Source organism: Hypanus sabinus, chromosome 3 (assembly GCF_030144855.1).
Source record: "Hypanus sabinus isolate sHypSab1 chromosome 3, sHypSab1.hap1, whole genome shotgun sequence".
NCBI classification, from domain to species: domain Eukaryota; kingdom Metazoa; phylum Chordata; class Chondrichthyes; order Myliobatiformes; family Dasyatidae; genus Hypanus; species Hypanus sabinus.
Window position 1 is genome coordinate 142,469,873 of NC_082708.1, and position 24,403 is coordinate 142,494,275.

General features: G+C 39.5%; 1 protein-coding gene across 5 annotated transcripts in view; it reads left to right on the plus strand.

The window, feature by feature from the left end:
• Window positions 1–24,403, plus strand: part of LOC132391707 (centrosome-associated protein CEP250-like) — a 149,059-nt gene that overhangs the window by 74,169 nt on the left and 50,487 nt on the right. For 4 of the 5 annotated variants that reach the window (XM_059965256.1, XM_059965258.1, XM_059965257.1 and 1 more), the window contains 9 exons: window positions 4,622–4,678; window positions 5,039–5,221; window positions 6,358–6,409; window positions 10,465–10,564; window positions 11,578–11,641; window positions 14,515–14,721; window positions 18,048–18,432; window positions 20,519–20,649; window positions 23,782–23,835. In XM_059965256.1, the coding sequence (XP_059821239.1) occupies window positions 4,622–4,678; window positions 5,039–5,221; window positions 6,358–6,409; window positions 10,465–10,564; window positions 11,578–11,641; window positions 14,515–14,721; window positions 18,048–18,432; window positions 20,519–20,649; window positions 23,782–23,835 (1,233 nt within the window). Of the gene's footprint in view, window positions 1–4,621; window positions 4,679–5,038; window positions 5,222–6,357; window positions 6,410–10,464; window positions 10,565–11,498; window positions 11,642–14,514; window positions 14,722–18,047; window positions 18,433–20,518; window positions 20,650–23,781; window positions 23,836–24,403 lie in introns of all 5 variants that reach the window. The other variant, XM_059965255.1, reaches the window with a different exon arrangement.

A 24,403-nucleotide genomic window follows, 5' to 3' on the forward strand; every position in this document is an offset into this window, starting at 1 on the left:
GCCAAGTGAATAATTTGAAGTGTTGACATTATGCAGAATGGGGAACCCAGCTGCCTGTGTCAGAATAAAAGTCAGGCTTATTATCACTGTCTTATATCACATGCAATTTGTTGCCTTGCTGCAGCAGTGCAATACAAAGAAATAAATAAATTGTGCAAAAAAGGGAACAATGAGGTAGTATTTGTGGACCATTCAGAAATCTGATGATGGAGAGGAAGAAGCTTTTTCCTGAAACATTGAGAGTGGGTCTTCAGGCACCTATACCCTCTCTCTCTGATGAGAAGAGGGTATGACCTGGATGGTGAGGAGCATTGTGCCCATGAGTCTATAATCCTCTGCAGCCTTTTGCGATCTTGTGCAATGGAGCCACTATACCAGATTGTGGTGTAACCATTCAGAATGCTCTCCATCATACATCTATAGGAATTTGTAAGAGTCTTTGGTGACATACCAAATCTTCTCCAACTTCTCACAAAGTAGAGCCACATGTGCATTCTTCATGATTGTATGAAGAATCACAGAGCCCAGAACAGATCCTCAGAGATGTTGACACCCGAGAACTTAAAGCTGCCTAGATGTGTGAAGCAGGGTCACAAATAAGGTGGATTGTCTAATGGGGAAAGGCTGGAGGGGCTAGAATTGTATCTAAGTAATACACACAAAATGCTAGAGGAATTCAGCAGGCCAGGCAGCATCTACGGAAAAGAGTATCGTCAACGTTTCAGGCCGAGATCCTTCAGCTGCCTGGCCTGCTGAGCTCCTCCAGGATTTTGTGTGTGTCACTTGGATTTCCAGCATCTGGGGATATTCTCTTGTGTGTAGATTTGTATCTATCTGTGTCTAAAGGAGTTAGAGGGCGCTTGACTGAGATAGACAAGGTCCTGAGCATCTTGACAGGGTGTGTATAACAGAATCTAGAACTAGAGACATGGCTGAAAAATAAAAGGCTGCTTTATTTTCTGAGAAGATCTTGAATCATAGGAAAACAAGTAAAACTGGAAATGCTTGAAATGGAAACAAGAACTGAAAATGTTGAGGACCTTAGTCAATCAAACAGCTGTTATGGAAAGACAAACATGCCAATACAACGGATCAAAGACCCTTCCTCAATACTGATCTTTGGAATTCTTTTCCTCAAAGGCTGATGGAAGCCGATTCATTTTTGAGGTAGCGTTAGAAAGATTCTTTATTTGCTAGGAGGTATAATGTTACCATGGGTATATTGATGTTTGTAGCTGTTGTTAAAGTTAAATCAATACAAATTATACAGCATTGGAGTGTGCCCTTTAACCCATGGTTTTCTGCTAACCATGATGCAAATATAATCGGAATCTGAATCAGCTTTAAGATCACTGGCATATGTTGTGAATTTTTGCTGTTATGTGGCTGCAGTACATTACAGCACATAATAATATAAAATGTAACTTATAATAAATAAATATATACATATTTTAAAATTCAATTAAATAATTATTATTTACCTGGATTATTGATTACCTGGCTGGCAGACCACAATACGTGCACTTGCAACACTGTGTGTCAGACAGAGTGGTCAGCAGCCCTGGGGCTCCACAGGGGACTATCCTGTCTCCATTTCTCTTCACCATCTACATCTTGGACTTCAACTACTGCACAGAGTCTTACCATCTTCAGAAGTTTTCTGTTGACTCTGCCATAGTTGGATGCATCAGCAAGAGAGATGAGGCTGAGTATAGGGCTACGGTGGGAAACTTTGTCATGTGGTGTGAGCAGAATCATCTGCAGCTTAATGTGAAAAAGACTAAGGAGCTGGTAGTGGACCTGAGGAGGGCTATGCCACTGGTGACCCCTGTTTCCATCCAAGGGGCCAGTGTGCACATGGTGGAGGATTACAAATACCTGGTGATACGAATCGACAATAAACTGGACTGGTCAAAGAATACTGAGGTTGTCTACAAGAAGGGTCAGAGCCGTCTCTATTTCCTGAGGAGACTGAGGTCCTTTAACATCGGCTGGATGATGCTAAGGATGTTCTATGAGGCTGTGGTGGCCAGTGCTATCATGTTTGCTGTCGTGTGCTGGGGCAGCAGGCTGAGGGTAGCAGACACCAACAGAATCAACAAACTCATTCGCAAGGCCAGTGATGTTGTGGGGTTGGAACTGGACTCTCTGACTGGTGTCTGAAAAGAGGATGCTGGCCAAGTTGCATGCCATCTTGGACAATGACTCCCATCCATTCCATAATGTACTGGTTAGGCACAGGAGTACATTCAGCCAGAGACTCATTCCACCGAGATGTAACACTGAGCATCATAGGAAGTCATTCCTGCCTGCGGCCATCAAACTTTACAACACCCCCCTCAGAGTGTCAGACACCCTGAGCCAATAGGCTGGTCCTGGACTTATTTTCACTTGGCATGATTCACTTATTATTATTTAATTAATTACGGTTTTATATTGCTATATTTCTTCACTATTCTTGGTTGGCACAGCTGTAACGAAACCCAATTTCCCTCGGGATCAATAAAGTATGTCTGTCTGTCTAAGAGCAGAAAGAGAAAAATAAAGTAGTGAAATAGTGTTCATAGGTTCAATGTCCATTCAGAAATCTGATGGAAGAAAGGAAGAAGCTATTCCTGAATGTTGAAAGTGTGCCTTTAGGATCCTGTACCTCCTCTGTTATCAATGAGAAGAGGTTGTGGGGGTCCTCATTGATGTTTACTAACTTTCTGAGGCATCGTTCCTTGAAGATTTCTAGGAAACTGGGTTGACTAGTGCCCATGATGGAGCTGACTGAGTTCTCAACTTTCTACAGCTTATTTCAATTCTGTGCAGTGACAATCCCCTCCCCTCACACTAGACAGTAATGCAGCCAGTTAGAACATTCTCCATGGTACATTTGTAGAAATTTGCAGGTGCCTTAGGTGACATACTAAATCTTCTCAAACTCCTAATGAAATATAGCCGTTGTTGTGCCTTCTTTGAAACTACATCAGAATGTGGGCCCAGGACAGATCCTCAGAAATTCTGACACCCAGGAATGTGAAATTGCTCACCCTTTCCTCTTCTGATGCCTCAATGAATACAGGTGTGTGCCCCCTCATCTTACGCTTTCTGAAGTTCATAATCAATGTTTTGGTCTTATTGATGTTGAGTGCAAGGTTGTTACTGTGATGCCACTCAACCAGCTGATCCCATCTGCCAGCAAATGGACTATTGCCCTTCATCCCTTGCCTGTTCAATGCCACTTAAATGTTACTTCTGCCACCCCTTCTGGCAGTGCATTACAAGCAGCTACCACTCTCCATATATATATATATATGAAAAATGCCTTATAAGTCTTTAATCTTTCTTCCTTCTTCCTCTCACCTTAAATATATGCTGTCTGTTATTTTTTATTTCTACCCTGGAGTAAAAAAAGACTCTGGCTAATAACCCTACCTATGCCTCTCAGAATTTAGTATAGTTTATTGTGTTGCCTCTCAGCATTCCAACTACCCAATGTCCTTCATTACTGCAGTTCAACTGACTTTAATATTTTGACACATGCAGTTTTGATGACTCAAATTCTTTCAGTGCAGTTTCCCACCACTGGCAATAATTTTCTATGTTCCCTTTGAATTACTGACTGAAAATCCCCCTCAGCTATTCCTTTCCCTCTCAGATCTCCACACATCTCACTTTGTTCTAGTTTTAATTTGTCTATTGTGATCTCTTCCTCCTTGGCTTCGCATTTGTTTCTATGCAACCTAGGATTTTATTTTACATTAAGCATGTTTGTGTGGAAATTGCTATTTTTCAGAATGGTTTAGTAGGTTAGTAGGTCAGAAATTCAGGTTAGAAAACGACTCGTCTTATGCGGGTGAACTTTTTTTCCCACCTTGCATATGGGCATAATGGGAGAATTGAGATCATGTTGATCCCTGGAGCTGTTTGCCCTGCAGTTGTGCTATCTAAAGGGGACCTTGCTGACCATACTTTAGCCCGGTACTGAAAACTTGACTCAGGCAGGTACAGCCTTAGTTATTTATTATTACAGGGTCAAGTTCAGACTTCAAAGTCCCCACATCATTCTATTACCATTGTACCAGTCTTCACAGTCTTGCTGTCCTTACCTGACTCATCCCAGGCACCAATCACTGAAACCCACCCCTCATTACACAATGGTTCAATGATCATAACAATGGTTGGTGCACACGCAATGACTGATTAACACATCTCTTCCATAGACAAAGAAATTATCAGTTGTTCCCACATCGCCTATGCTGCAAATGCTTCTTGAGAATGCAGAAACTTTGATGCTAACGTTTACCAATGTGATGTTCAATTCTTTAGAAACTTTACCAAGTCATGTTGCCTTCCTCCATTTTGCAAGGGGCAACCTGAATGGACACTGCTGCCAGACAGCATATGTTCCCTGGTTTGTTAAGGCTTCATCAGTTCTCTGTGTGCTGCCTTTGTCCCCTTGTTCAAACGCAGCAATTCTGCTTAATCATTGGACTCGGTTCACGGGTCAGTTGTTTCTTTCTCCTCAGTATATGAACACTTTGGGACATCATCCAATACATTATGAATATTATAGAAATATTGCAAATTAAGTCAATATTCATCAATTTAAAACAAAGTTTGTTTTTTTTTTCAGTTTGAGAGACTACAGAATGAAAACGCAAATGCCAAGTTGTTGATAGCTCCACTCAAGGTATCTCATGGGTTCAATAAGCAGTTCACAAAGCTGATGTTTTTATAGCATTTAATTTGGTATCACAAGATACATTTTTATTTATTTCTGCTTTCCCGGGCTTTTTTCTCCCATTTTCCTTGCAGCTTTACACAGTATTAAATCTGTCCTTTTTACTTATTCAGTATTATATTTAAAATATTGCAATGGTTTGGAAAAGCCCACAATAAAAGTTCAAAGTAGATTTTTATATGTTACCTTGAGATTCAGTTCCTTACAAGCATTTATAGGGAAAAAAGAAATGCATTAGAATTCTATGAGAAACTATCCATAAACAGATAAAGGCTGGCATGTAATATCTCACTTGTGCTTCACCTACAGGCGAAGCTGTCCTGCCTGATTCAGAAATGCCTTTGCAGAAACAGTCTGATTGTACATTTAGTGAGGGAACTTTACCAGCGTGGCCTTCCCAGTGCCGGTTTGATTGAAGAGGCTGAAGATATGTTGAATGATACTGCAATCCTGGAGTACACCCGCATGTTTCTGCCACCACATTGCCAACAGGTAGGAGGCTGGGTGTGCACTGCAGGCAGCCTTCTGTCAATATGCATTTGTAAATCCTTTTTCTGAAGTATTTTGAGTCATTTCCATCCATTGGAGTCACATTATAAATTCAAATTATTGTTATTGATAAGCAGAATTAATGCAAGAGCTATCAGTACTAATAATGTTGCATTAGAATGCCTTTTAATCTTACAGCTCCATATAACAAAGAGAGATTGCACCTTACTCGATGCCATACCAATGTTTTTACTCAGCAGAGCCTCCTCATATACTAAAAAACCCACTCACCATACTGTCGTCCATTTATTCCCATTCAACATGTATGTCATGTTTCCCTGTATCCCATGATTCAAATCTACTTCAATCAGTGCGTGTGCCAATGAGCTTCACATCCTCACCACTCTGCACTGAAAATTTTCCTAAATTTTTTGTTTAGTTGGTGTCTTGTAGTCATGGTCATTTGTACGGATTCACTTGCAATGGAATTTTTCCATTATACTCGATAGTCTCTTAATAATAGAAAACTGATGTTTTTCTATTTTCCAGAGGAAAGATATATGTTGTGGTAAATTTTTGACCTAGTAGACAGTAAACACGTTTCAAAAGTTTCTTTTGTTGTAATTTTTTTTTATTGAAGTTCATCAAACAAACATTTCCATAAGATGTATTTCAGACATTGTACATATATATCATATAATCATATATATCACAAAATCTCCACAAAGTATTTATCTGAGGTATACACTAATAGAAAAGAGTGGAAAGAAAAAACAAGCAAAAGGAAAGAACTATGTACAAGTAGGGAGTGATTTTTTTTTACAACTAGATAGTCCCTTAATAATAGAAAACTGATGTTTTTCTATTTTCCAGAGGAAAGATATATGTTCCGGTAAATTTTTGACCTAGTAGACCAGTAAATATGTTTCAAAAGTTTCATGTCTGTAAAGTCTTTCACGATCTCTGGAAAAGCGATGCATAAAATGCCACATCAGTGCAAATCTTTATTTTCCTCCCTACTAGTTATATTCTTTCCATTCAGGATGGGTTGGGTAAGAGAACAAAGTCTCCCAAATCATGTAGAAAAGGGCAGTTTGACTTATAATCTTCCCTAACTTAATTATGGTCCTTTGTTTTAGCGAAACTTGAACAATAATTCATCACCAGCTGGAATTTCTAAACAAGATCAAGGTCAGTAATGGGTATTTTAAATACATTAAAGAAAAATCATCCTCTCTATAAAAAGAAGCTTAGTTCAAATTTAGTTCAAAATGAATAGTTGGAATTTATATGTATGTAATCAACAATGAGGGTTGACAGTGACTGATAATTTTCCTTAATCCACCTGCCCCCTCTGTAACTAATGGCACATAATGCCATTCCACTTGTCATTACTGAGCCAGGCCAGAGAGGTAACCTATTCCCTGAGGTCACCCATTCCTGCGCGTTGGAAAGCATTGTACATTGCTTTGTAAGATTCTGAAGGTCTACCTACCAGTGAAGAACTGTAGATAGCTGAGTCTCCCTCAGATCCTTCAGGAAATAATACCATGGTTACAAATTGGTTAGGCTGCATTATTCTATGGCAAATGAAATGAAATGTTAGCAGCTGTGTAACTAATCTATTCAGAGATTGAAAACAAGTTGCTAGTGGATCTTGACAGGTTGAGCAGTATCTATGCAAGGTCTCAACCTGAAACATTTTTAATTCCTACCACCTCCCCCCCCCCCACCCTCATAGATGCTGGTTGGCCCACTGACTTTCTCCAGCAATTCATTTTATTGTGCTCCAGATTCCTGCAGTAGCTGTCTCTTGTGTCTCTATTCAGCAATTAAAGCAACTTTACTCCATCCCTGAGGTATGATGAGATAAACAAGTTTGACTAAGTGAAGCATAAAGCAGAATAACTTCTGAGCAGTCAATAGCCAGAGTATTTTTTGTATATTTATTATCTTAGTACAAGAACATTTCCCTCTTCATTAGTGCATTTCACTCATTTACATATATGGTTCAAGCTATATTCTTTAAATTATTGAAAAAGTTTTCAAAACTTTTTATAGTCACAGAGAAGTACAGCACAGGAACAGGCCCTTCAGCCCATCTAGATCATGCCAAAACTATTTAAACTACCTACTCGCATCAACCTGCACTGGGATCTTAGCTCTCCACACCCCTACTATCAATGTACCTGTCCAAACTTCTCTTATATAACCATATAACAATTGCAGCATGGAAACAGGCCATCTCGGCCCTCCTAGTCCGTGCCGAACTCTTAATCTCACCTAGTCCCACCTACCCGCACTCAGCCCATTACCCTCCACTCCTTTCCTATCCATATACCTATCCAATTTTACCTTAAATGACACAACTGAACTGGCCTCTATTACTTCTACAAGAAGCTCATTCCACACAGCTATCACTTTCTGAGTAAAGAAATACCCCCTCGTGTTGAAATCGAGCTCACATGCACCACTTATTCCACACTCTCATGACCCTCTGAGTGAAGAAGCTTCTCCTTATGTTCCCCTGAATCTTCCTACTTTTCACCCTTAACCTATGACCTGTGGTTGTAGTCCCACCCAACCTCAAGAGAAGAAGCCTGCTTGCATTTGCACTATGTATAACCCTTCTAAAAACATCTGGGGCTCAAAGAGTCATGTTTTGAGGAAGAAAAGTCGTGCTAGTTAAAGGTGCTATGCTCTGCTTCAAAAGTAGGGATATATCCTTTTTTTAGTGTGATACTGAGTGGTATAGGGCACAAAAGCACCACAGGTTTCAGAGCAACACACACAAAATGCTGGAAGAACTCAACAGGCCAGGCAGCATCTGTGGAGAAGAGTATGGTCCTGAGACCCTTCAATAGGACTGGAGAAAAGAAAATGAGAATCCAGAGTAAGAAGGTGGGGGGAGTAGAGGAAGAAATTCGAGTAGTAGGTGATAGATGAATCCGGGAGAGAGGAGAGGTGAAATAAAGACCTGAGAAGCTGTTTGGTGAAAGAGATAAAGGGCTGGAGGAGGGGGAATCCAATAGGAGAAGAGCAGTCATCTTTTTCAGAATTTAGCTGAGATTGTGTTTTGGGTAATGCATTAATACTTCTGTTAAAGATTTCTTTTAGCCTTATGTCTTGTATTCATAGCCTAATGTTCTAACTTCACTCCTACCAGAATTTCTTACACCACCCTTTAAAGCCCTCCCTTTTACTCATGTTTCCTTAATGAATTAACTCTTTTCTAATTTCCAGAAAAAGTTTGCTCCTGTTCAGTCTTTGAAAGAATAGTTCAGCTATCGCATTACTCTGATGTATTGGGTAGCTGGGAGTTACATGTACAGCCTGTCTTAGATGTATTTTAACTTTCTCAGTGCTAAGCTGTAAGGGGAATGGAAAAGAAGCAACAATGTTCAGTGTAAAATTTATTTCAAAATATTGATGTATATGAAAATATAGTATTATTGAATGATTTGTTTTATAAATGGCTGTCCTGGCTCAGATTAAACTATTCAGCCAGGTGTTGGTTGGGTTGAGATTTTTGTTCTATACATGTAACTAAGACCATAAGATATACGAGCAGAATTAAGCCATTTGGCCCATCGAGTCTGCTCTGCCATTTATTATCGCTGATCCATTTTTCCCCTCAGCCCCAATCTCCTGCCTTCCTCTGTATCCCCTCATGCTCTGACCAATCAAGAACATATCAACCTCTGGTCTAAATATACATAAGGACTTGGCCTCCACAACTACCTGTGACAATGAATTCCACAGATTCACTACTCTCTGGCTATAGGAATTCCTCGTCATCTCTGTTCTAAAAGGACCCTCATCTATTCTGAGGTCTTAGACACTCCCACCATAGGAAATATCCTCTCCATATCCACTCTATCAAGGCCTTTCACCATTTGATAGGTTTCAATGAGGTCACCCCTCAGTCTTCTGAATTCTGGTGAATACAGGCTTAGAGCCATCAAACACTCTTCATATGACAAGCCATCCAATCCTAGAATCATTTTTGTGAATTTCCTTTGAACCCTCTCCTGTTTCAGCACATCATTTCTAAGATAAAGGGCCCAAAACTGCTCACAATACTCCAAGTGAGGTCACATCAGTGCTTTATAAAGTCTCAATGTTACATCCTTGCTTATATAACCATATAACAATTACAGCACGGAAACAGGCCATCTAGGTCCTTCTAGTCCGTGCTGAACGCTTACTGTCACCTCGTCCCACCGACCTGCACTCAGCCCATAACCCTTCATTCCTTTCCTGTCCATATACCCATCCAATTTTTTTTATTTTCCTTCCTTCCTTCCTCCCTCCCTCCCTCGTCTTCTTGAAATGAATGCTAACATCATATTTGCCTTCCTCACCACACACTCAACCTAAAAATTAACTTTTAGGGAATCCTGCACAAAGACTCCCAGATCCCTTTTCCAAAGTGCATGACCATACATTTCCCGATACTGTATTCCATCTGACAGTTCTTTGCCCATTTTCCTAATCTAAGTCGTTCTGTAGACTCTCTACTTCCTCAAAACTACCTGCTCCTCTACCTATCTTCGTATCATCACAAACTCTGCAACAAAACCATCAATTCTCTCATCCAAATCATTGACATATAACGTAAAAAGAACTGGTCCCAACACAGACCCCTGTGGAACACCACTGGTCACTGGCAGCTGACTAGAAAAGGCTCCCTTTATTCCCACTTGTTGCCTCTCACCAACAAGCTAATATGCATAGCAATGAGAAAATATACAAAGCTAGAAATTCGATTGCATTGAGTTGTCAGGATTTTGCATTTGAAATTATTTTCTTTCATAGAGTAGACAGGGATTTTGGGCTGAATTGGTCTGCCTGTGTTCGCAGAAGATCTTTTCACTATTTCTAAATATCTCAGATGACCAGAGACTTTAAAACACCTTTTTTTAAAGTTTTAAAGTGATAAGTTATTTCATAACACTATTTTAATTAATTAATAGCATGAAAATTATGCAAAAATCTAATTAAACATACCTGTTGATACTCAAAAACAAATGATGTGTGAAATATGGCTGGTGTACATTTGAGGATCCAGATACATGTGTAAATATAGAATCCCTCCGTGCATACTACCTACCAGGTAATTCTCTATGGATCGATCAAATATCTTTTCTAGTGCATAGCTATTTTTGTGTCAATTTGCACATATTAGGATTATAATTTCCATGTAGGAAAATATGAGATGCTTTGTTATACTTTACTCCCTCTAGAGTGCTGCAGGGAACTTGGTCTAAGTTATCCCAGACCAACCAACAATGGTCATTCCCAGGAAAATTCGACCTTCCCAGTGCAACAATGGATCTACTTGAGGTGATTCCCAGTACTCTCATCAATTCCTCCCACTCCAGCAGCATAACCACCGAACTGCAGAATTCACCCAAGACTCATGTTGAAGGCCTCAATCTGCAGTGCCCCTCTTCCAGATTTTACCTTATTTCCATTCCCAATCCTTGGCCAATCATTGACCCGACTAGTCTGATCGTTAGCTTAATTTTTCTTTCTTTCTCCTCTGCTTCTGATCATATGAGCAGAGCTCTATTTCTCTTCCAGACCATCCGGTATACGGCTCCATTTTCCCTACCTTCAGGCCCAGGACGCACTCTGATTGAAGGCTAATTCTGACTGTGCATGTGCTTGTCAGACATACAGCCCCTTCTGAAACCAAGCTTGGATAAACCCGTTTGCTTTCTAAATGATGTGCAGTATTCATACTCAAAGCTTTTGGCCGACCATCATCAACCTTTGGCCTAAGACCTCCCTGCCTCATTTAATCTCATTTCTATCTGATTCTTTCACTGCCACCTCTGTTGTCTGTAGATAATCAGTTTCAGCACCAGGTAGCATCTAGAACTAAAATAAAACAGACCATGTTGGGCAGAGAAACAGCATTTATATTTCAGATTGATGATGCTTGCTCTCTGCGCACTAACTGCCCTGCTGATTATTTCCAAAATTTGCTGCTTTTATTTCAGAATTCCAGATTCTGTAGTATTTTGCTTTAGCATTCAGATGGGCTACTCTCCATTACATCACCAACCAGGGCACTGTAAACTTAGGTGTGGTTGTTGTTTAGAGTGGAACAGATTTCTTACCTTAAAAGGCAGCTTTTCAGTATTTAAAATACACAAAATAACTGACATGAAACTATTTTATGTTTCTGGAAGGCATAAAAAAATACACATTGAAAAATAGAATTAAATTAGGCATTTATATTGAAGAGTTGTTGTCTATATATTAATTTTAGGTTTCAGTCCTTGTTTTTCAAGCTCTGTCTCTCATGGAAGCCAAGGCTTTGTTGATTACAGAACATCTTTGACCCACAGGGCATGTGTGGCCACTGCTGACTATCACCCTAATCCTAACATGCCCCACACTGTGCTGCCAGTGGTAAGTAATTCCCTGTTTACTCCTTCAGTTTCCTCAAGTCCTTCTTTATAACCACACGGAACAAAGCTAGTAAGGGGTTCAGGACGACACTGGCTTCCAACAGTGCCATCTTATTAACCCTATTACGCCACTCCTACAAAAGGAAAATTAACAGTGACCAGTATTTCTTTATCCTCAGCCCACCTTGTTTCCACAAAGCAGCTAAAATAATTTTCTTGTGATGAATTGTGATGCATAATGATGAAATGCAATGGTGAGGGATAAACATGTGGTTTGTTTATGTTCCTCATGCTGCACAAAAATATGCCCTTATAAATCAGAAAATCTGCTGAATGAATTGAAAACTGCTCAGGCCAGCTGGTCAATGACTGGGTAATTGAAATGTTGGCAAGTACTGGGTTCTAAGCATGATCTTTGTAGCATAACATAGAACTTTTTGTATTTTTCATATGTTTTTCTCTTTCTAGTGGAAGCCTATTAGTACCTAATGTACTAATTAGATGTTAACAATATACAAGTTAGGCATAATTGTTCAGCCCACGGTAATCTTGGTCTGGTCACATTCCCCCTTTTTATAACCATATAACAATTACAGCACAGAAACAGGCCATCTTGGCCCTTCTAGTCCATACCGAATGCTTACTTTCACCTAGTCCCACCGATCTGCACTCAACCCATAACCCTCCATTCCTTTCCTGTCCATATACCTATCCAATTTTACTTTAAAAGACAATATCGAACCTGCCTGTCCCACATCTACTGGAAGCTCGTTCTACATAGCTACCACTCTCTGAGTAAAGAAATTCCCCCTCGCGTTACCCCTAAACTTTGCCCCCCAACTCTCAACTCATGTCCTCTTGTTTGAATCTCCCCTTCTCTCAATGGAAAAAGCCTATCAACGTCAACTCTATCTATCCCCATCATAATCTTAAATACCTCTATCAAGTCCCCCCTCAACCTTCTATGCTCCAAAGAATAAAGACCTAACTTGTTTAACCTTTATCTGTAACTTAGGTGCTGAAACCCAGGTAACAGTCTAGTAAATCTGCTCTGTACTCTCTCTATTTTGTTGACATCTTTCCTATAATTCAGTGACCAGAACTGTACACAATACTCCAAATTTGGCCTTACCAATGCCTTGTATAATTTTAACATTACATCCCAACTGCTATACTCAATGCTCTGATTTATAAAGGCCAGCATACCAAAAGCTTTCTTCACCATCCTATCCACATGAGATTCCATCTTCGGGGAACTATGCACCATTATTCCTAGATTAGTCTGTTCTACTGCATTTTTCAATGCCCTACCACTTACCATATATGTCCTATTGTGATTATTCCTACCAAAATGTAGCACCTCACACTTATATGCATTAAACTCCATCTGCCATCTTTCAGCCCACTCTTCTAACTGGCCTAAATCTCTCTGCAAGCTTTGAAAACCTACTTCATTATCCACAGCACCACCTATCTTCGTATCATCTGCATACTTACTAATCCAATTTACCACCCCATCATCCAGATCATTAATGTATATGACAAACAACATTGGACCCAGTACAGATCCCTGAGGCATACCACTCCAACCTGACAAACAGTTATCCACCACTACTCTCTGGCATCTCCCATCCAGCCACTGTTGAATCCATTTTACTACTTCAATATTAACACCTAAAGATTGAACTTTGACAAGAACATGGCAAGAACAAAGACAATTGGTCTGTCTGCTTCCACTGTCTTGATTCATTCGAATTCATTGATTTGTAGATTGCAGTTCTTTCCGGCCAACAGAAGGGAACTGATGCACTGAAGACCAGATGGCTGAAGGCAGGGACATTGAATGCAGTGGAATGAAGGCCCAAGCTAGTGAAAACCAGATTGGAGGGGGGGGGGGAGTGGGGAAAGCAATGAAGGGTAGGAATTGGAAGGCAGAGGCATTCAACATTGGATCAATGAAGATGGTTAGATTGAAGACCAAAATATGAAAGGTCAGGGACATTGAGAATCAGGCATAAGGTATCAGGAGATTGAAGATCAGGACATGAGAGGTTGGACACACTGCCAGATGGTAAGGGAAGTCCAGGGATGTGATTGGGTGAAGGGCCATTGAAGAGGACAGAGAAGCACGATGTCAGAGACCGACATCCAGAGGAGCAATTGCTGTCAGAAGGTGGGAGTGAGGGCTGGGATGGGAGCAAACACGAAGAAAAATTCTAAAGCAACTTTTACCTTCCAGAAGGTTAATGCCTCTGACTTTTCACTACTGACTGGATAGGCTGGTGCCTATCAAATAACTATTGCCAAGATCTGCATCTATGTGAGTGGCCTGTTCTGCTCTCAACCTTGGAATGTGCATATCAATTTTGTACGTACACCCCACACTCCAACCGCATGCAACTCGAGCAGATAGAGGACTATATACACATTTTTGAAGATGAGTGACCTCTACACAAAGGATCCACTCAGATTAATATTTGATTTTTAGATTAAATTCTTTTGCGTACCACACAAAGGCTCCGTTTGCTCTACAAAAGAATAATTTTACAACTGAATTGCTTAAAAGGCAGTCTTCAGTTTTTAGAATTCTGATTCAACACTTTACTTCATAGCTCCCAGTTCAACTGCAGATCTTCAGCTCAGAGCCTTGAGGATATTCTTCACAGGGATCTTCAGAGCAGTAAGGGGTTTTCTTCTTCTGTCTCGGAAAGGAAGATTTCAGCTAATTTTATGAGCTACACACTACAAAAGAAAATGCCTGTTGTTTTCAGCTGCCACTTAGCTAATTAAATTTAACCTCAGACTGTATTTAAATGAATACAACAATAGGCTTTATTATGAGATGTCATGAAATGTAATTTTTCCCCTCTTTAGCTGAGTCTATCTGCTGGAGATATTGTGTATGTCACTGGGATGGCAGACAGCCACGGGATGTACCCTGCTGAAGTAAACGGGAGACTGGGATTGGTTCCAGTTGCTTTTGTTGAGGAGATGGACAAACTTCATCATCTGCCAAGTTGCAGAATGAGCAGTCCAGGGAAAACCAAAGCAATGAGGCAACCGCAGAGTCATAAATACCAGGTCAGTAATTCTGAAATGTCAAAATCTTTAATTGTGCTTCAAGATTGAAGGCAAACAACAAATAAAATTTGAAAGAAATAGTGGTTCAGATTTTATTTTCTCTCTGCTTCCCCCTTTGGGAAAGATCTTGGACCTCATTTGGTACCTCGGGGAATTGCAAAGCTGAAATTTTGCTACACCATGCCATCAATCATCAGTGTCAGTCTCCAGCAGTATAACTTTAGCAAGCCTGTAAGACCCCAGACTAGCAGAAAATAATAAGAGGCTAATACTGGAATTCTTTGGAGGCTGAGATTTCTATGATTTTGTGACACTTGAATTACTTTGTTACTTAATTTTTCAGATGTTGATTTCAATAAGTGGATTATTAGCTTTGCAAGGACCTAGTAAGCTATTTAGAAAACAACACAAATACATCGGATTGCTTAGAGCTGATGTTTGCTTGCTACAGTATTCAAATTACAAATAAAAATAAAATATACTGTAAAATGGAAGCTTATTTTGAGTTGCATAAAGATCTTCCTTCTGGATTGATGCATCTGTTCTTTATTTTACTGTGATCTTCATAGGGAAGGCGTTAGAAGGATTGTAAATAAATGATGTATTATTTACTGCATCCTGAAATAGCAACAGGGACATCATGTACGGACTGTGCACTGAGTCTGATGTTAGGTCTCATCACTCAATGGTTCTGTAATATTATAGGGCAGTGAGTACCCTTTCCACGTGCAGGCCAAATACCTGAAAGCCTCTGATGCTATTCCTGAGGAAGGGTCTTGGACCGAAACATCGACTGTTCACTCTTTTCCATAGATGCTGCCTGACCTGCTGAGATCCTCTAGCATTTTGTGTGTATTGCTTGGATTTCCAGCATCAACAGATTTTCCCTTGTTTCTGATGCTATTCCTCCTCACCTTCCTCTTCAGTCTGCCCCTCGTGATCATCTATTATAAGCAGCTTGTCGTCGGTAGATTGTGAAGCAAGCCGTGAATCACCAGAAAACCCTTCACTCCCGAGCATCACGTGTCCCTGCTGACCGAGGAAGCACCTAAACCTCAATAGTTGACACATAGATTTGCCACATGAGTGTTCAGCTGCTGCTGGGACTACTCTTAGTCACTGTTAATTTTGTTAAACAAAGTGCAGAATTATACAAGTAAAAGTGGTGTTTGTTACAGCTGTAATTATAAGTGTTTACCATATGGATGGTGCTAAACAACTTGTGAAAGACAATAGCATATGTGTTGCTGTGTTAATAACTAAACAAGGAGTTTCTACTTTTATGTTATCTCAACAAATAACTTTTCATCATTAACTTCTCTGAATTGTATCTTACCTAGAACAATCCAATACTTATTTCCTATATCTAGTGTCATCATAGTTTAATTTCCATGGATAGTAGAGACAAGACAAAGGTCTTACTGCAAACCAGAGTAGGAGGAAGTTGGGGGCAGGGGTGGTGAGCAGAAGAAATCAAAAGGTCAATATTAGGAAAAATAGCAAAATTCTGTGTGAAAGGTGGAGATTCTAGTGTGGGAATCAATGAAGGAACAGTAGGTTCCTGTCTGCTTTGCATGACCATGAAGGCTATGATCCTGAAGCAGAAAGGGAGATATTCTGCACTGAATACAGGTAAACAATGGAATGGAGTAGGCAAATATGCTAAATAACGTGGCAGAAAACAGCAAAAGACAAGTGAAAATGGAGTTGAGAGAATGGTAATCTCACTGTAAGACATGACTCTGTTTAGCTGACGGCTACTGAAGTATGAAGAATCAAACAAGACAGATGGATGGGTTAAAGCAGGCATTAGTATGTAGATGATATAACCGTTTTCAGTGGAGACGGTACCTGTCACATCACCAGGATATGGCACACGGACATGCACCCAGGCAGGGAGGCTAAATGATCAAGTGTGTCACTAACAGGAAAGAAACCTAACGAGATGAGAAGAAACAGTGATGCTGAAGTGCATTCATGTTTTATTTGTTTATAAGCTTTCCAGACTTGATGCTGTGGAAAGTTCTGGGAATGTAAGAGTGTATATGTGAGATGGTGATTTGTTTATAGTCTTGGGGAATAAATAAGTTTAGAAATGGGCATTGATGAAAGCACATTTTTTTGAAGATGGTGACTGTAATTTAGAAGAATTTAAGAGGGATTGGAAGTGGTATACGTGTATATATGTACAATGTCTGAAATACATCTTATGGAAATGTTTGATGATGAACTTCAATTAAAAAAATAAATTACAAAAAAAAGGAAGTGGTATATGTGAAATTGAGAAAGGAAACTTGTGAGTATTGAAGCCAGCACTGATTAGGTCTTTGTGCATGGAAGTGTAATGGTTAGTACGAAGCTATTACAGATCAGGGTGCAGAGTTCAGAGTTCAATTCTGACCTCATCTCTCAGGAGTTTGTATGTTCGTCCCTGTGACCACCTGGGTAAATTCTGTGTGCTCCAGTTTTCTTCCACAATCGAAAGGCCTACCAGCCAGTAGGTAATTGGTCAATGTGAATTGACCAGTGATTAGGCCAGAGTTACACAGGTGAGCTGCTGGGCTGTGCAGCTTGTCAGGTCAGACAGCTCTGTTCCACTTTGTATCTCTGAATGCAGATAAAAGAAGTAAATAATTTTGGGAGGATCAGGAGGACAGAGTGTGAAGCATAGGGGAAGAGATGGATTAGTAAAAGAAGTGGTGTTTGATTGGAGGTATATAGGATACAGATGGCCTTGAAATTATAGGCAACAAAGGCTTTTGGAAAGTGATATTTAAGGTGTCAAGATTCATGAAGTTTAGAATTATTCATGATGTCAAAGACAGAGGTGAGTCATTTCTTTCAATGGATAAGTAAAACCCTTCACCAAAAAGCTGATCAATTAAATACAGCTAAAGATGATAACAGTTAATACAGTTAATCAAGGTGACAACTAAATTTAGGCATAGCCCAATATATTGTTCAGAGGCATTTATGGACTGTCACCCTTCTGTTTCTGATTGAATGACTGCTTGATGCAACCAGTTTAATGTGAATTATCTTAAAACCATATCTTAAATATGTAATATCATCAGGTACTAACCTGATGATATTACATATTTAAGATACCTAAGGTCTTGTTACTGGAATCTTTATAAAATACCTTAGTTAATGAGATTTCAATTACAAAGAGGCAAGTAATATGGGAAGAGAGGGAGACCATAGTGTTGAGCCTAAGATCGGATCAGCTATGACCTTATTGGATGGCAGAGCGCTCTCAATGGATTGTTTGGCCTACTTCAGTCATTGTTCCTCATCTTCTAATGTGAATCATATTCCCTCTGTAGGTGACCTCCACAAAAGCAAGTCCTGATTCACTATCCACTCCTGCTATACGTACTTCTCAGCTCAGTGTATCAAGGTTACATAATGAAATGGAATATTCTAACTTTAAGGCTCAAAAGCAAGCTACGGAAAAGGGGAAGGAACAACTGTGCCCGTCAAAGTTTGCTGAGCAATTTTATTGCAGTTCTGAGGATTGCTTTGAGATGCCATATGACCAGGCATACAATGATGCAAGTGACTTAAAAAGCATAATGACCTCGAGAGAGAGCGACACACATGTCGGATTGACAGCAACTGGCAACCTGTCAGATAGATGTGCATCAAATCATGAAGAGCACAGCAAGCAGCATCCGTCTGGGGAATGGCGACATTCAAAGATGGAACAAGGTAATTTTTTTCAGATTCAGTTTCAGTATTTTAATACATGTACAGGTTTCCTCCGCTATCCGAAAGTAGAGCATTCCTATGAAACCTTTTGTAAGTCGAAATGGTGTAAAGCTAAAGCGAAGAAGTAATTACCATTAATTTATATGGGAAAAAATTCATGATCGTTGCCAGACCCAAAAAATAACCTACCAAATCATACCAAATAGCACATAAAACCTAAAATAACACGAACGTATAGCAAAAGCAGATATGATGTGATAAATACACAGCCTTTATAAAGTAGAATTAATGTATGTACAGTATACTTTCACTTATCAGAATCGGGAAGATTTAGCCAAAACCAATTTGTAGGAAAAAAATTGGCATGTGCATACATGCGCACACACCTGCCCGCGCAAGTCTTCACGGTCATGGTAGTCTTTCTCGGGGTAAATGCAAGTTTAAAGTGGGCGCCTTTTTTCGTAAAAGCAAAAATCCCCTTTGGATTTCTTTCAGTTAGCACAAACAGGTACTAATGTAGATCTTTCATAAAAGCAAAGTGGCATAAATTGAACTTTCGAAAGCGGGGGAACACCTGTACATCAAAAGGTACAGTGAAGTGCATCATCTGCATTAGTAACCAACACAACTTAGGGATGTGCTGGGGATAGACTGCAAATAAATTGTTTCATTCTCATCTGTATGTAAGATTTATCATTTTCAATTCATTAATTGACTAGACTTTTTCCTGATTTGTGATAACCAGTCTGATGAGAACTTATTTTTTTATTTATTTCTGTTTTTTGCACTTCTTATTTGAACGTAACTATTTTAATATATACTTACTGTATTTCAGTTTTTCTTTCTATATTTATCATGTATTATATTGTACAACAATCAGAAAGTTAACCAATTTCATAGCATATGCTGGTGATATTAAATCTGATTCCGATTCTAATTTTTCCAAAAATTTCCAGTTGGTTATATAGGAGTGGAGGCTCTTCCTATCTCTTATTAGACTTGTGATGGAAAAACAATGCAACTGGATAGTTAATAAATTTGGAATTTTCAAGTGGTGGGGCAGACTCTGGAGGCAGAATGGACCCTTGAAATAAATGTTTACTTTTTTTTTACAGACTTAGCCCCTTTCCACACTGAGCTGCTCAGTCCAACTCTCACTAAACTGTGCTCCAACAGATTGCCATTGGAGAAGTATTCAGAGAGTTATAGTCAGGCTGCACTTGGAGTATTGTCAACAGTGTTGGGCCTCATAGCTCAGAAAGGATGTGTTGTCATTGGAGAGAGTCGAGAGGAGGTTCACAACGATGATTCCGGGAATGAAGGGGTTAACATATGAGGAGCTTTTGGCAGCTTTGGGCCTGTGCTCACTGGAATTTAGATGAATTGGGGGGGGGGGGTGAATCTCATTGACACTAACTGCATGTTGAAAGGACTAGTTAGGGTAGATGTGGAGAGAATGTTTCCGATGCTGGGTGTGTCCAGAACTGGCGAGCACAGCCTCAAAATTGAGGGGCGGCCCTTTAGGACAGAGGTAAGGAGTGACTTTTCTAGCCAGAGAGTAGTTAATCTATGGAATTCTCCACCACAGACAGCTGTGGAGGCCAAGACCCTGGGTATATTTAAAGCGAAAATCTGATAGTTTCTTGATTGGTCAGGGCATCAAAGGTTATGGAGAGATGGCAGATGTATGAGGTTGAGTGGGATCCAGGATCAGCCATGGTGGAATAGAAGAGCAGACTCGATGGGCCAAATGGCTTAATTCTGCTCCTGAAACTATGGTCTTAGTTATGACCATCTTCTGGATCAGTGCAGTACTACTACTGATCCAGCAAACTCAGCAGGGTTACCTAGCCTGTGGCTCCTCATACTTAGTAGATGTAGATCAAATCTATAGTTGCTAAAAGCATCATATGGTGCAAAAAGTAAACCAAGTTAACAATGCATTCAGGGAAAAGTATGTCATCAGTTGTCAGTGAGCATGTAACTTTTAAAAAATATTCTTCTAACAGCTGAGTCTAGGATAGTTCACTTGATTTACAGAGGTTCTGTTTTATTCACAAGTTTTATACTGCCTTCTTTTCTCCAGAACCTCCTGCTCCAGTTGGCTTAGTGCGCATTACTGACAGAGTCGGCCAGAATGGCTTGATGGTTGTCTGGGAGAAGCCTTCGATGGATGAAATGGGATGCAGCAATGGAACATTTGTTCAAGGTTACAGAGTACGTAGGGACCGAGACATGCAAAATAGTTTGAATTATTTAAATCTTAGATTTTAGAAAAATGGAAACTAATAGGCTAGAATATTGATGTTTTAAGGAAGCAGGCTGCCAATGAAAATGAATTTATTATTATTTCACATTAGTCCAACTTAGTTGACTCAGGTTTAAGACGTTGGATGATCAACGTAATATTAGTTGTGACCAACTGGTAATAATGTTAGGGGTTCTGCTTCTGTAGAAAAGGAGCAGCAAACAACATGTTGTAGGAACTCGATGAGCCATGCAACATCTGAGCAGGGTAATAGTTGACATTTCAGGTAATTTCTCTCAACAGATGCTATCAAGCCTGCTGAGTTCCACCAGCATTTTGTTTGTTGCTCCGGATTCCAGCATCTGTAGTTTCTTATGCCTCTCCTGAGAAGGAGCCATCTGCATTGTCTTTATTGACCTTGGATCACAGAGCAATGCCAAATGAGTTATTCTAGGCAAATGCTGAATTAGTGATGCAACCTTCCCTCAAGTATGGCAAATTAAAACAAAACCAAATATCAATTCAAACCTCAGTAAGTGCTCCTTATATTCTAACATATTGTTCTGGAATTTCATGTATTGTGTAATAGGAGTTTTTTATGTCTGGTCATGGAATGTCATGGAAACTGCAGAGTTCAGGGAAGAGAACAGTGATGTTCTGAAACATACTGGTGTTAATGAAAGAGATGAGATTGGTAGTCTTGAGCATATACTGGTAGCTAAATCCCTGCAGCTTGACCAAGTGAATCCTAAAATGCTATTGGAAGCAAGGGAATAAACTGCTGAGACTGTGATGGAGGTGTTTGTATCTTCCTTATCCATAGATGTGGTACCAGAAAACAGAAAAATGTTGAACTGCAAAAGCAAGCCAGAAAAATACAAGCTGTTGAGCCTAATATTAGTGGTGAGAATGTTACTGAAGGAGAGATTAAATGAAAGGATCTCTATACAAGGACTGCTTAGGGACAGATGGCTTTATGTGTGGGAAATTATATCTCAAGCATTTGAGTGTGTTTTTGGAAAAGATGAGCAAAAGGATTAAGCATAACAGGACAGTAAACACAGTCTATGTGGAGTTTGGCTAGATTTTTGACAAGATCCCACAAGTTAGCAGATTGGAAAGGTTAGATCATATGGGATCTGGGGAGATTTAGCCAATCGAATTGGATGCAAGATTGCCTTGGTGGGAGGAGTCAGAGGGTGGAAGTAGAGGGCTGTTTCTCAGACCTGCAACAAGTGATCTACCACAGGGATCAATGCTGGGTTACCTGCTGTTTGCCATATACAGCAAATTAATGATTTGGATGAAAATATAAGTGGCATTATTAGTAAGTTTGCAGATGTCACCAAAGTTGGTTGTGGGATGGATATTGAGGAAGATCGCCTAAGATCACAACAGGATCTAGTTTAACTGGGAGAGTAAACCATAGAATTGCAGATGAAATTTAATTAAGGTAAGGGTCTTATTTAATTAATTGGTGATGGATTTTGGAAAATTAATGCAGTGCAAGACTTGCACAGTGAATGGCAAGAGAGTGTTGTAGACAGAGAGACTTGGGAGTACAAGTACATAGTTCCCTGAAAGTGGGGACACAGGTAAACATGTTGGTGAAGAAGCCGTATGAAATACTTATTGTAGTGGCTAAACCAAAACACTTGTCGCTGCATTCAGCAACCTCATAGACCTGTAAACTTGCATGGCGCGCCCCCAGCTTCTGTAATGATTGCTTCAAAAGTTGAGGAATATGTATGCAATCCTTTATTAGCAATGAACAAGCATACAATCTTGAAGCAATGAAATTTAAGAATACCCAAGCGTAAGCTAAGCATATCTGAATGTTATCGAGTGATCTTGAGTGGTCAGCAAAAGATACGATATCTGCCAGTCCCAAGCAAAAAACTGCCAAGAACAAAGCATGAATCCTTCAGTTATTCCCTTCACTTTTATCATGCCTCCACTCATGTGACTAGTTACTATAATAAACAAAATCAATGTACAGCACATAGAGAACAAATGCATGGCTCCTACACTTAGCTTATTTGGACAAAGCATGAGTATATGAGTTTAGAATTCATGATATAGCTGGATGAGGCATTGGTGAAAACACACCATGGATTTATTTCATACAGTCCTGGTTGCAATGCTACAGGAAAAATGTGATTAAGTTAGAGAAGGTACAGAAAAGATTCACAAGAATGTTGCAGAGAGTGGAAGGCTTGAGTAGTGAAGTGAGGACTGGATAGGCTGGGACTAATCTTCCTGCAGGGAGTGTAACATTATAGGGGTTTATAAAATCTTGAAGGGCAAAGGTAGCGTGAAGGGTGAGTTTTCCGATGTGTGGGGAAAGATTCAAAGAGGATCTGACAGGCAAGTTTTCCCTCACAGGGGTTAGTGTTTTATGTGGAACAAGCTACCAGTGAAAATGGTAGAAGTTTAATTAGATGTGACTACACACAATGGAAGCTTCTCTACATATTGGCCTATAATGTAACTGTTGTATGTATTACTCTATGTAGATCAGGCGATAACTACAAAGTTTAAAATCCATTTGGACAGGTGCATGGTTAGAAATGGTATAGTGGGATTTGGGCCAAATGCAGGTGAATGGATTCAGTTTAGGAAGGCAACCTGGTCAGTACGGACAAGTTGGGTCAAAGGCACAGTTTCCATGCTGTGTAACTTAATGACTCTGAATTTAAAATTAGTTTTACTATCATACCTGGACAGAACTGAGAACTTTTTCGAACCCACATTCTATCTGTGCCATTATGGTCATCTTCCTCTGATTAAACTTCCTAATTACCTATTTTTAAAAATTATTCATAGTGCATGCTCCTCGCTGCATCCCTCATTCTACTGAAACCAAGATTAATTGGTTTCTAACTTGACTTTTTTTTCCTCAGGAATTTGAAGCAGAGTCATGCCTCACTCCTCCTTTCCTCCAACAGTATTTATGTGTTTAATAATTAATTCTGGACCTATTGCCGTTTCAATTTCATGGTATTCTAAAGCATAGACCTCTGATATGCACAAATAATTTTCAATTTTGCAATAAATTGTTGAAATTTCCATAAAATTGAGATGTTTATTTTACTTGGCAGATATTCATCAATGGAGAGTTTCACAAGTCGGTAACAGGATCAATCTGCACAAAGGTGAGGCTTTTGTATTCACTTACACTCCTCACTGTTATGTCTAAGAAAGGACTGTTTATCTTTCCTTAAATTAAATATTTAATTCATGAGAGTGCTTCCAAAATGTATTTTAAACAGTCATTGTGTAATGTTTTTTGGTAATAAAAATCGGTGAGATTTCATTATGAATAAAAATTATGTTTGAAATAGTACTGTATAATTTCAGTATATGATTGAGTAATTATGGTTTTGTTCTGTTCAATATGAAGCATTGTACATACAGAATTATCATCTTATCTACATAGAGTAATACATACAACATAGTTACATTACAGGGCAATATGTAGAGAAGCTTCCATTGTGTATAGCCACATCTAATTAAACCTTTAACTGTGAAACTTAATCACCCAACATGTCTATATTTTATCAATGCCACTAAAGCTGTCATACTCTAATTATTTTCCCATTTATTCTTTGTTAGTCTCCTGTAAGCCAATAAGACATAGGAGCAGAATTAGGCCATAGGGACGATCAAGTCTGCTTCGCATTTCACCTTGACTGATCTATTATCCTTCTCAACCCCATTCTC